This window comes from Rhopalosiphum maidis, chromosome 1, assembly GCF_003676215.2.
Source record: "Rhopalosiphum maidis isolate BTI-1 chromosome 1, ASM367621v3, whole genome shotgun sequence".
Taxonomy (NCBI): Eukaryota; Metazoa; Arthropoda; class Insecta; order Hemiptera; family Aphididae; genus Rhopalosiphum; species Rhopalosiphum maidis.
Genome location: NC_040877.1, coordinates 5,606,708 through 5,621,653, shown reverse-complemented (window position 1 = coordinate 5,621,653; position 14,946 = coordinate 5,606,708). Strand labels below are relative to the sequence as shown.

At 24.3% G+C, this 14,946-nt stretch overlaps 1 protein-coding gene across 2 annotated transcripts in view; it reads right to left on the bottom strand.

Annotated features, from left to right (window-relative positions):
• Positions 1-14,946, bottom strand: part of LOC113559318 (lutropin-choriogonadotropic hormone receptor-like) — a 118,488-nt gene that overhangs the window by 26,101 nt on the left and 77,441 nt on the right. For both annotated transcript variants that reach the window (XR_003405925.1, XM_026965000.1), the window contains exons 6-7: positions 8,305-8,379; positions 8,153-8,218 (exon numbers count right to left, since the gene is read on the bottom strand). Coding sequence is in view for 1 of the 2 variants with exons in the window: in XM_026965000.1 (XP_026820801.1) it covers positions 8,153-8,218; positions 8,305-8,379 (141 nt within the window). In the remaining variant the exon portion in view is untranslated. The remainder of the gene's footprint in view (positions 1-8,152; positions 8,219-8,304; positions 8,380-14,946) is intronic.

Sequence of the window (14,946 nt, the reverse complement as noted above, 5' to 3'; positions counted from 1 at the left end):
TTATTCAGTAATGCAAATTGAACGCGTTTACGTCTGAATTGCTAATATTATACGTAAATATAAAGAGATTTTGTTATTTTGAAACTTGTGGTATTTTAAAGCCACGTTAAATAATTTTATATACAGTTTTTATTTTATATTATATTAATACATAATATATTTATATATCTATTAAAAATTGTGTAGTAAAACTTTTAATTGATTTTAGACCAATGCAATATTTTATGAAATAACCAAAGACGTATATATATATATTATGTATATTTATTTAATTTATTGTACATAACGTTTATTAGATCGTATAATAAATGAATTGAAATATATTTTATTTTATATAAATTTGTCTACAGAATTGTACAACATACTTTTAAAATTAATAAGAATTATGTATGAATCTATTAATTATTTGCAATTTAATTTTTAAATATTAAATCACATACCTACTAAAATATAGAACAAATTATAATTTATGAAATATTCTCAGGAGAAAATATAATACTAAGTTATATAGGTATAGATTATAATATCAATTTATTTTTGTTATTCTGTTGATAGGTTTGAAAATTCAATGAATTTCACTGTGACAGGGGTTCTTGAATAGACTATGATTACTGATTGCACCCTCTATTAGAATTATCCTGTATTATGATTTCAGTTTTCAGATTTATGATAAGTAAATAAGATTATTATAAGTACACTTGTTAGCCCCATTGGTACTTTAACCAATAAGACTATTCCATCTTTGCCATTGAGTAATGATTAACAATGTGCTTTTTAAATTATGTTTTAAATTAATATATTTTTTTATTATTATTATTGATTATGAATTATGGCGTTTTGTACCTGTAATAAATAGTAAAAATTACGAGTCGTAAAAGATCGAAAGCAGTTTTTTTTCAACTGTCTATAATACTACTATACAAGATTATTTACTTTATATTTTATTAAATTATTATTTCTAGAATTTTCAAGTATATTTAAAAAGCATATTTTAGATTATTTCAATTTTTAAGTTAAATTGGTTGGTTTATTTAAATTATGTATATTACAGCAATTTTTTCATATAAACGTTTTGCTGTTAGAATGCCCAAAAGCTTATAATAATTTTTTGTTGGACTTTCTAGTGTTATTTTATTTACGACGGTTCTTAAAACTCTATTTAAATTTATTTCCATACCTTCAAAAATATTATTTTTAGCTCCATCTCGTATCAAGAGATTATATTGGAAAATTGATTGATAAAATGCGATATAAATATTTCAAATAGTTTGAAGTAATAAAATACTCATATTTCCGAGTTTGACAAATTTATAAAATATGGAACGTAACTTTTCAACTAAATTATAAATCAAGGCTTAGCACCCGAATCATTTATTCGGGTTTCGGGTTTCGGGTTAATATAAATGTTGAGTAATCTGGAAAAATCAGTAAATATCTGTAAATAATTATTAAATATACTTATGATTGATTGTAAGATTGTTCCTGTTATTATTATTATTTAACTCTAAGAAATTGAACTCGCCACTTGAAATACACACAAAATTATATATCACATGAAGATTAAAAAAATATTCGGGTTTCATGTTAACCCGAATGATCTATTCGGGTTTTGGTTAATACAGGTGTTCGGAAAACAGAATCATTAAGGTTATATGGGTTTTGGGTGTTTGATTTTTTTAAGGGTGTTTAAGGGTGTTAGGGGTTTGGATTAATTTGGGTGCAAGGCCCTGTTATAATTATGTTGATTTTTATCGATAACGACAATTTTGAATAATACATGTAGTAAAAATATTTGGTTTTGCAAATTGTACACTGTTGATAGATTAATATTAATACTAAAATTTTAAAATCATAAATAGATAGCCTCTATATCTTCCAAACTCATCATCATAACTACATAATTCTTAATAGAAAAAAATTAAATTAATCAATAATTACTAGTTCAAAGTTCGATTCATATGCATCACCATCATTCTCAAAAAACTCATCAGATTAAAAATTCATAGGGAAAAATGGATGATTTTTATTTAATTTTAATATAATAATTTTACATTAAGTATTAACGTTAGTATGCAAAGCTTAAATTGGAAAAAAAATAGATAGATGCAAAAGTATAAAATAAATGTCTTGCAGAATATTTAAATGTGTAATTTACTAAGATATATAACTAGAAAGAGTACATAAAAATATTTTTTTTTTAAGAATAAGGACTTTACCACGCGTTTACCTACAATTTAAACACCGTATGTATACATTTCATATTATTATACTATATTAAAATTAATAGTATATCGTTAAAATTGCGGAAAGTACGAAATTTCTGATTTCACGCTTATGAATTTCTGAAATTTTTTCGATCTTATAAAATGTAATATTATGATAAAACGATTATATTTGCGCGCATAATTTTGTTCTACAAACAGATAAATGTTAAAACACGGCAAATCTCACCCAAACGCATGAATATTAATACGGGCTGCTGACATAACCAGTCAACGTTATGATCCAAAAATTATAATAGAACACGAGGTGTCTGATTACGAAATGATGAAATCTTTTGTTTGAAATGTAAATTAGCGTGAATAACGAAATGTAGACGAATGTGTCATCGAGTTTTCATCACCGTGTGTCCTTCGAACTGGAAAAGCGTGTACTAATTTAAATATTATACAACGTTTATGAGGGTGAACGTGGAATTGTAAATAACAGTTACATAGTGCAGTACTATTTTTGTCTCCGCGTTAATGTCTAAAAACTATGAACTCAAATGTTGGCATAATATTTTTATGCAATTTAAAACGGCTCAAGTTGTAGGTATATACTTGCTATATATTATCTTTAATAAATAATTATTATTCATTGACTATATTACTGATGCAAATGAATGAAGTCAAACTTTAAAACCGGATTGAGAACAATAAAATTTAGATTGATTAGTAAATGATGCTGTATTTATTTACTGTAAATAGGATATTAGAATAAATCAATATGAACAACCATCATTAATATTAATAATATTTTTAATAGAAAAAATTTCAATGTTTCACGTTTTTGTAAAATATTTCATGCTTCAAACATTACACACATCATGCAAAAAATCTAAAATACAAATTTAAACTAAAGGAAAAATAACTCTAATAAATTTATTAAATGATAAAAAACAAAAAAAAAGTAATAATAATTTACTTCAGCATTGTCATAATAATAAAAAAAATCATGTGCAGATTAATTGTATTGTCTTATGTAACTATATGGTTACACGTCTCACTGTGTTTGTTTTTGTATGCGTATTATTGCGTAACACATAAAAATTTAGCCTATTAATATTCAAAAGGTAAGTTATTTCAACTTAATTTACTGTGGAATAATTAACAAGTATTAAAAAAAAATGTTGGTTATATTAACTCTAAATTGTTGTTAATAGTAAATACTAATTAGTAAGTATAACATAGTTTATGTATTTTTGTATACAGTTGTTGGTAATAAGTAGAGTACGATTTTTATGTATTGGAAACTATCTTAACATTTAATATTATGTATAAAAATTGAAAATAAGCAAAAAATTATTTAAAAAATAGTTAACAGTAAAAAATAAATTTGTACACATTTAAATTGTTTATAAATTATTATTAATTTATCAAGTGTAAAAACAGCTTAATTTGATAATTTGATATGCTCAATATAAGACACATGTTTTTGTTTTGTAAAATTGCTTTATATATGATTTATAAACAAGTAAGTTCACTTCCTGTTGAAAATAATGAGATGTATATTAGTTTACCGAATAACCATAGGTTTATAGACGACAAAATATATTATTAAGATTTTCTACATCAATGAAATATTGTTTTACATCATTATTAGATTTTTTAAGTAGAATGCAATTGAATTTCACATCAGGGTCGTTATTATAGTGAACACATTATACATAACAGCTTAATTTTACTAAGGTAAATAGGAGGTTTCACTATATGTCGTGTTTTCGTAAACATACTACTGCGAATAGCCAAACAGCTAGCGTACTTCTAGTATATACATCATGACTTGAATATATATATATATATTGTATACCTATGTATACTTAAGCTATGGTAAACATTTTAATAGCTTCTTGCCTAAACTTTAAATCGTACGTAGGTAACTTGTGTGAACAGGTACTTAACAATAATTATAAATCTAACCTTTAAAATATTTTTAAAAATCGACCTAATGAAACAACCATAATATTATTAGGCATACCTCAAATTTTAATATTTTTATTTTTCAGTTTAAGTCACAAAAAAATACTCTTATACGGTAATAATTTTCTAAAATCTTGTTTTAAAATTATTTATCAGGAAAAATAGACATTTACCCGAGGCAAACACGGTAAGACATCCTGTGCACACATAGGGTGTGTATTGTAACATATTTTATAAACGACCGGATTTTATAATACATTGTGGAATATTCTTATATTGTTATTACAATATTTATGTCATGGGAAATATATTATATATACTGTTCACGAGGTGCATAATTATTATGTATTATTATGTCATACGAAAAACCCGAGGATACACATAAATAATTAAGAACGTGCTACAGATTGAAGCAGGAGTTTAAAATATATTATCAAGGTATTATTATCTATATTGTTTCGGTACATCGGAAATACGTCTATAAATTATAACATTTATAGGTATGTAAAATCCCACTACTGCACAGCTTTCTGCCCAGAGACGCCGGTATTAAACATTTGATACAAAAACATAAATATTTATAAGAATTCGATTTTACTTTGTTTAAATCAAGACGCGGGGCGTTTATTTATTACCATTTTTTTTTTTCGTTAACGACAGAATAAAACGAACGCTCGCCCATTTTCGACTTCATAAACGTTATTTAATCTTTACATGAATCAATCATCGAATAACTATAAAATATGTCGAACAACCATATTTCGGTCGCACGCCATACACTTAAACCTATTTATTTTTTCTTATTTTACGAAATCCCAGATTGCACACACTAAAAAAAAAAAAAAAGTTATTACAAAATAAATGTTCGTTTTTTTATTATTTTTTTTCTACGAATATTTGAATGATTATTACGCGTACGTTTTAAATCCGTCACGCTTATTACATATTTACGTAATGCGTTTTCATACCACTATAGGTACACCACATTGGTATATCAACATCGTTTATTACTTCGTACTTATACACATATTGTATGCATGTTCGTGGGTGTACGTGTTATATAATATAACATGTTGTTTGACGCTAAATTCCTGTAGCATATCGATGAGACGGATCACATCAACAGGTTGTCAGTATATTACGGTAATCTTACACTTGAAATACAGATGGTTATACATTATTGTTTTTTTTTTTTTTAATGTTAACTAACGATTACCAAAGTATGTATTAAAGTACATAACTTGTTACTCATTAGTTATTACTACTCCAGAAAAAACACTTTTTTATGTCATCTTATTTTATAAAATGTATGAATCTACCTCTAAAAATTATTAATATCTAATAATAAGCGATAATAATAATTGGAAAATAATCATCAAGATATTATATTTTATGTAGAGACTATTCATTTTTTGCTATGCGCGAATCTTCACATTAACTTTCTAGTTTTGTATTTGTTTAATATATTTTAAACGTTTTATAATAATTTAAACCATTTTATTAAAAACATTATTATATGAGAAGGTTTTTCTTGTTTTACTATATCTATACCTATGTAGTGGTTGGTTTTTAAGTTAAAAAAAGTATAAGCTATTGAGACATAAAAATATATATCATAAATATATGAAGCGATCCATTTAACGATTTAACGTAACACTCATTATTTTAGAAAACACTAACTATTGTAAATATTTAAAATATTTCTTTTACATAATTATTAAGTTATCCCAAAACAATATTTTTGATCTTTTTTATCATTATCAATTTTTAAGTTTTTATATATTTTTGAATGACAACATATGTATTTTTAATTTCATATTTCGAAACTGAAAATTATTCAGAGTATTTAAGTCTATAAAAACCAAATTTTGACAAAGTAGTTTTATGAGTTATTAAGTTAGTTATTTAAACTTGAGATGAATGAAGTAGTGGATTACCACGTCACTCTACTCGACTTAAGTTTAAATAATTATAAATCATTAAAATTTTTCGTTCAGAATTCAATATTTATAATATTATCAATGTACTAAAAAATTTTTTTTGGTTTAAGAATATGACATTAAAAATGCGTTGTTGTTTAAAAAAATTAAAATATAATTACTTACTATAGAATTGGAAAAATGTTTATTTTTTAACCATGATAATAAGTTAAAAAAATGTATGGATATTATTTTTGAAATAGCATCATTGATATTAAAAATCAGAATAGTTACATATCAATTCATATCAATTAACGAATATTTAATTATACATTTAAAAATCGTATACGCATAATAATAAGTTATTTTAAAAATGCATACTCTAACCTTTGTGTATACATATAATATATACACATAGATACCATCTTTAAAATTATACTATGGAACGAATTAAGGATTGATTTTTGTCTTCAAATTTTTATTATAATAATTATTAACTATGCTCAGTTGAATCAAAATGCTTAGTATGCTTTTGTTCTATCGTAATTTTTAGACATTTCCAATACGAACAGGTACATTTTAAATTGAGAATACTGCGCATGGTTTATAAAAAATAATTAAGGAATAGTCTATGGCTTAGTATTTCAATCTAAGATTAGCGGAGTCATCGTAACATACTATAATAATATAATAATCGATACGTAGTGTTTTTAAATCATCATGCGAATCATTTACTGGTCAACCTTGGTTTTTTTTTTATAATTTTTTTTAAGCCTTAAGTTATACTCGATCTATACAACATGAAATATACAATACACTTCTGTGACGAGGGTGTAATGTTTACTGATAATTACACGAGAACAAAATCGTTTGTTAATGTCACTTTCAATGGGGAAAGAAATATAATATAAACATGTATATATATATATATATATATATATACAATAATAATATACATACATAATGTTATATATATACGTTTCATTTTTAAGGTCACGTTACCAGCAGCATGGCTAGATAGATTTTCGGGCATATCATTATTGGTTAATTTTAATAACAGATCCCATCGAAAGTCTCCATATATTTAATTATTAGGCTATTATGTAAATCAACTTTAACCGGATTATATATTATTAAACCAACAATAATGCAAGCAAATTTTAACTTTTGATGACAATCTGTGATATAATATATATATATACCCTTAATAATAGAGATTATGTATTTAATTCAATACCTTATATAGTCGGATATTTTCATAGAGTTCGTAATAACATTATCATCTACAGTCACTACATGTACTCATATGCATATTATTATAACATCGTATGCATACATCTTGTATTAATGTATATGATGTTCTACTGTTTTAAAATTCGAAGAACAAGCGCAACTGGAATAAAAATAACTTTACCGGAAACGAACTGTATTGAAAAGGACAACGGCGCAAACCGTCGTCATTCCATCGCTTACCCTTAAACATGTCGATTAATTTTTATAACTTACGGGTCAATAGCCAACGCTCATAATAATATAAAAGCTGTAAACACGATAAGGATGGCGCCACATATGTGACGTCGTTGATTCGTACAACACTGGTCATAGTGATATTATTTATTTAAATCCGCAACGAATAAATACGTGTTATGTTTATATTTTTTCACATCAAATTTACATTTTGAACAGAACAACCTGTCAATTATTATCGTTTTGATTTTCAGTGATAACAATATTTTTTTGATTTTATTGTATTTGTGCTAATAAGTTTTGAAAATGTTCAAAATTCATAGAAATCAATATGAAAAACTTTTTAGTTTATTTGAAATGTTGATACCTACTAAATTAATTTAAATATGTACCACACTATTTAAATACTCAAATGTTTCACATTTTGTTATAAATGATGTATGAGTATAAAAAACAGTAAAATATAATTCAAGAATAACTCTTTCATAAAACAAAAAACTTCTGTGGCTTAATAATATCGAATAATTGGTTGTATCATTCTGTTTGTATCAAATATTAAAATATATTTTTTTACTCAATACTCACAGTTGCTCTGCACTGATTGACAGGTCTCCTGAAATTAATTTTTCTATTTGATTGCTTTCGAGATCTCTAGAAAAATAAGATCGTAATAAAATAATTGTATTGAAAACAGCTATTGTTGAATGTAGTAATTTGACTTAAGTTGAGATACTTACACTATGTGAAGATGTTGTTTAGTCTTCAATACACTTAAGTTTGGTGTTTTTTTGATTCCCGTTCGAACGATTCCCCTATATTTTCAAGTAAAATAATATTACAATACTTATTTGATAAAACAAATGTTTGTGAATAATATATTACTTATGCTTATTATATTATAAAAAATATAGTTATGTATTTTTACTGTCAGAAAATATTTCTAGAATAGTTAACGAAATAAAAACTGTACAATGATTAAATTATAACCTTAAAGCTATATATGTATCTATATAATATCGATGCCCGATAGTCGGAATATAATAAAAACTAATAAATTATTTAATGTGTCATATTATGTATTTTAAGCAGGTATTTAATTTACGTGTAGGTATATTGAAAAGTTTATAAAAGTATTTTATTAAATTAAAAAAGTATAGATTTCAAAATTGTTCATAATTAAAAATAACTACATGATAAGCAATGTAATGTTTTAGAAAAATATACACATATCTATCAACAATTTTCTTTAAATACTCTTGTACATACATTTTCTTTCAAAAATACGAAAATTGATTGAAAAAAAGAAAAAGAGTGTCCTGTACTGTTAAGTGTCTAGTGTTATAAAAATCACTATCTTTAAAAGTTCAAAATGTTTTTATTGATGATTTCATAGTTTTAACCAACAGAGCTTTCTGCAATTACTGTTAGATTCATAGTTTGACAATAGTTGTAGAAACTAATTAATTTTCTTTTTTTTTCTAGTTTTATTAAACTTAGATGATATACCTACTCGTATATGTCGATCAAAGAAGTAATAATAAATAGGACTTCAAAATTAAATAGCTCGTAGACCTTTTTTAAAACCATTAAATTAAAGTATTTCTAAGCAAACATTACAACATGTAGGTATACATTACAAATAAACATAAAAATCTATCAATCATCTATGTTACTATTTTTATTTTTGTCAGTATTCGATAAACTGTGATAAATTAAATGTTTATCGAAAAAATTTAAAACAAAACTTAATACTTCTACCGATTGAATGGCTCTTCGATTAAAATTATTTATTCAAAAACGGTGTACATTTTTAAGATGCAATCGACTAAAATCTTAATTTTTGTAATTTGTTGTTATTATAAGATAATTATAACTGATAAATGATTATATACTATTTCGGTCAAAATTCCAATATTTAACTGTAATCAATTGTATTTTGACTATTGAGTAAAACTAGACAAATGAGAAACCAGACTACCAGACTATATATTATAAGTAGTTGATAGATATTTATAATTTCACAAAAAATAAATCTATATCTATACGTTTTCATAGAGAAATCAGATTTACTACGTGGACAATAATATTATACAAAATTGGAAATTGAGTTTTTCCACGTGATTTTTTTATTAAAGTCTCAGGATTTCTAATCATGGAATTATGAAATACCAAAAAAATTATACGCTTTTTATACAAGTAGATAATAATGATAAGAATATTATAATAAAGTAAAAGCATTTATTCAGGTTTCGCTAAAAATAAAAATTGTCTCTTGGTCAATATTGTACAAATTAGGTACAAGTAGATTGTACTTTAAGAAGGTCGTTTTTGTCATGAAAAATGTACATTAACATGACTTTTATAAGACCAATTTGAATTATATAATGATCAAGAACTCACATTTTCACACATTACAGTAATAATAATGATATGATATAATATATACTTATACATCTACATTATATATACTATATGTATATATACCAGGTGTTCAATAAGTTTAAAAACTGTTTGTTAATTGCCGTATGCTTTATTGTTCCATCGTTTAGTGAATCCATGCTAATAATAAAACTAGAGAAGTGATTATACCTCCCCCCTCCCACCCATCCATAAACTAATACACCACTGAATATTTTTCTGTAAGGAAATAAAATAAATAATCATATTAAAGTTGTAAAAACATTTAAATAGTTAATTGAAGTTGTAAAATATATTAAAAATATGTTATTGTACCCATTACCTCAATTTTAAAACTATATATAAAGACAAGTTATCATTATTATATACTATTTGTATAAACATTAGTTTTGACTTTGTGAGTCATATAAATGAATGTTTCTCATATATATATAATATTGAATACAAGTGCAGGATACAATCGCAATGAATTGGAAATAATTTAAACTTTTTAAAACTTTTTTTACAATTTATAAGTTGTGTTGTCAAAGTTAAATTTGCTCAATTTTAAAACGAAGTTACTTATACTTTATTCATATATTTGAATTGGTCTTCATATACGTAATACGTGTCATGTATTCAAAATAAGTCGAAAAAAACGTGAAAAAAACATATCTAAATAAATATTTATTAAAAAATAAATATCTATAAATATTTTATTCTGATAGTATAAATTAATTTTATTGATATAATATAATATGATATTATACAAAACACTTTTTTAAGTCGTAATTTTAATTCATAAAAACCAGAAAACCTAAACTTAGGTAGGTACAGTACGTTTTGAGTGTAAATTAAGTTGATCACTGTCAGAGGAATATACAAGCAATATTTTTAAGAGGTGGAAAAATATTAATTATCTACTACTCTGAAATTATAAAAACAACCCAAGCAACACAATATTTAATGAAAACAATTTAAGACACTAAAAAATATAGTATGTATATAAAATACATGTGGCGTAATCCACAAAACTACACAAACCGGTAAAGTAAAAAAAGTTCACTAAAATATTTGTAATCAAAAACATAATTTAGCTCCAAAAACTGCTTTTTTGTTAATATATTAAAATTAAATAAATAAGATCAAATCTCCTTTGATGAAAAACTACGCTCAGCAGAAATTATAGATACAGGTAATATAATGAACTATTTACAATGTAACCACAACCACTAATTAAAGCTTGTTCGAATCAAGAATAAAGATAAATAATTGCAACTATGATTATTAAATAACGGGTACGAACTAGAGATGATTCATGATTACATCCAAATTATATTTGAAAAATGCAACTTGACTACATTGTGAATATGAAATTATCGAATTTGATAAGTTATAAATATATATAAAAAAATTAGTAACTGATAAAATTGAAGAATAAAAACGAATATTTTATAATAAAAATTCCAAGTGGCCAAATGGCAATATCCTCCCCCTCGAGTATATAACTGGTCACTGCAAGGAATAAGTTAAATTTGAATTCGATTATAAACTATTGTACCCGAAAAACGATTCTGAAGCAAAACTGCGAGTAATCTTTTTAATTTCTTTCTATTAAAATATAGTGCGTATTTTTCCAATATTATATTATGTTTTGATGAACAGTTTGAATTATAAGTTAATAATTAAAAACTTTGAGCAATAAATGTCATTTTTCGTTTGAATATTTTATTTTTTTTTATTTGAACTTCAAATTACTCGTTTGCAGAAAACCAACGTTACACTGTTGCGTGCGTAAATATACCAGCTTTTTGGTAATTTTGTTATAGTCATTCCTGAAAATTTGAAAATTATTGGTCATTTTCTATTGTAGGTTCAATTTTCTACCAAAAACCACAAACTTTGAAGTTTGAAGTACATAATTTTAGAACTCCGAAATATTATATTAAGGACAATTAAAATAATAATAATAAAGCATAGGTGCATAATATTTTAAAATCAACATATTCTTTACTTTGTATAATAAAATAATATAAAATATAAACATTTTTTATAGTAACATCGACATTTGACATGGTAGATTAAATTAAAAATAATAATAATAAATATAAAAATAAAAAAACTATTCTTTGAACAATATTATGTAATGTCAGTCAATTTTAAAAGAATTATTGTGACATTTTTATGTACATATTTTTACTAGAGTATATATTATTAACGCAGTTTACGTGACTCAAATTATACTTTGTTGACATTTTAAAAAGAATATAGTCACATTAAGCTAATTATTAAAGGAAAAAAATCATTCTATGATTTAGAGTTCAGCAATACTGATTAAATTATTAATTAAATTAATTTTAAACAACACACAAAAAACTATGTGGGTATTTATTAAAAATGTAATAATTAAAACGTTAAATGTTCTGTAATAATAGGTAATAAATGAATAATATGAAATAAATTTAATGTAAAATAGTATTTTAGTTATTAACTAATGTTTTAGAATAAAAATTAATTGTGTTTAAAACATACTACAAACATATTTAAATAATATTTGATAATATTTTTATGAATATATTCTTATAAAAAATTATTTTATTAGTTATTTATTATTATTTCAGTTATGAAAATAATATAACATTTTGAACAAGTAACAACATCACTGCTACTAATTTATCAGACGTTTCTGTAGATTTCTAGACATTTACAATAATTTGTGCATTATTTTCATCAATATAACTACTTTGATTACCGTGCGATTATGAAATTCGTTCTTTGACAAACTCATTAAACATAAAGTTTCGTTTATGCATAATCTGGAAGACTGATACTAAAAAATATTCTCGTAAGCTTGATACCTTGATTAGTATCTCAATTTCAATGTTTTATTTTTATTAAAACTAATTCATAATGTTGCAAATTCGAGTATAAAATTGTTTGAAAAAAACTATTATACCCTCGCATCAACATTTCACACAATATTATCAAGATTGTTTTGGTGAAGATATTATACAATTCTATAAAACTTTTAATGACCATTGAGATCAGTTCGGAAGTATATTGATAGCGCGTGATTGAATTTTTTTATGAAATTTCGTTACGGAATAGATCTCTTTTAGTTTTATGTGTTATATTCCTGAGGTTGTAATTTATTTTCTAATCAATAATATTATGTCATTACACTATAGCTACTAGATTGAATTAATACTGACAAATCTTCGTAAGTCACTTTTATTTTGAAAAGATCTCTTCGAATGTTCTCTCAACGAATTATGAATAACCCATCCCTGCCTTAAGTTAAATTAAATATTTAGGTATATTATTAGATAAATTTACCCTGGGGTCCTTATGTTAAGAAAAAGATACAATCAGTCATTATTTGATTACATCTTCTCCCTTCTCTTCGAAATTCCAAAAAAATCACTACATAACAAACATCTAATAAATGACGAATCATAAGGTCTGTTTGACTCAATAGAATTGCAATCTGGGATCTCGCCAAACCCTCTAATGTCAGATCAATTCAGTCTTTCCAATCCATTGCACATCTACTGAACTATATCAAAACGTTTTGTAAGCGTTTTCATCAAAATTTAAGCGCACACTATGATTCACATATTTTTATGCAATCACACTCCCAAAAATCCACTATATAGCCTAAATTCAAATTGTTTAGAGGTATTAATTTAATTAAGATATGTTACCACAAAGGGATATTATCTCGTCTAGTTATTCATGACATGTATTAATTTATAAAATTATCTTATCTTCCTTAATACTGTAAAGATTGTGAGTTCGCGTGTTCAATAAAAATAATTTATAATAAATATGAATAATGATAATGAATGATAATTATGAATACACGTATGATAATGTAACTACATAAGTTATCACATAACTAATATGTATTATATGATGGACAATAATGATGTCTACGATATTGCTTTATTTTGCATCTTACTTTTGTATTTATTTGTTCGATATCCTCAATCATAAAATAAATCGTAACTGATTTTATGAGTTTATTAACTATTACGTACTTACTACTTAACATTTCACAGTATAACATTACGGCGGCGATAAGCGTAAAATTAAGATAATAAAACAATTTTAATAAGACGAAATATACCTAATTTTTTATTCTGAATATAGCAAATCTAACCTGATCAAGATTCGACGGATTCGTTTTTTGGTGTAGCTCAAAAACAAACAACTTAAGTTTTATGTCATTTTTACCAAATGTTACAATTCTCTATACACAATTCCCAAGATAATTTGACTCGTTTTAGCTTTTATTGGCCTAAGACATTTTTGATTTTATTCAATTATTGTAGAAAAAAAAATATTTCTCTATGAGTACTTTATAAGTTATCATTGAACTATTAAAATTTATCAAAAATATACAGACACAATTTTTTGTAAGTATTGGTATTTAAAACTATGAATTTGTTAAAACCATGAAAATGTGTAAATGATCTACAGTTGAAGTAGCTCTACTAAGTATACTAACCCACCTTGAAACTTTTATATTAAATTTTGTTTGGAAGAAAAACAAATTTTCGATCTTAACACAGATCGCAAGTATTTATACTTGAGTATTTTATGATAGTACAACAAATGAAAGGAGAGTAAGGAGACTAATACAATTTAGACTCTAAAATATCTGTCTGGTAGAAAAATTTAATATTTTTTAAAACTAAATTATCATACCTATCTAGAACAACATTTTCGGGCTTTATATTTTTACGTTTTTTTTTTAAGTTATATCATATACTTATTCTTATAACTTATTCAAAAACGCATCGAATAGCAACAATTTGAAATTATAGTTAAATAGTATGAAAATCATAATGTAAAATTGAAAAAGTTTTGTTTTTTGTATAAAAATAAAAAAGAAGAAAAATACGAAATTGTAATGCCAACAAAATATCACAATGAAATAGGTAAATTTTTAAGTTATATAATTAATCGTTTTATTATTG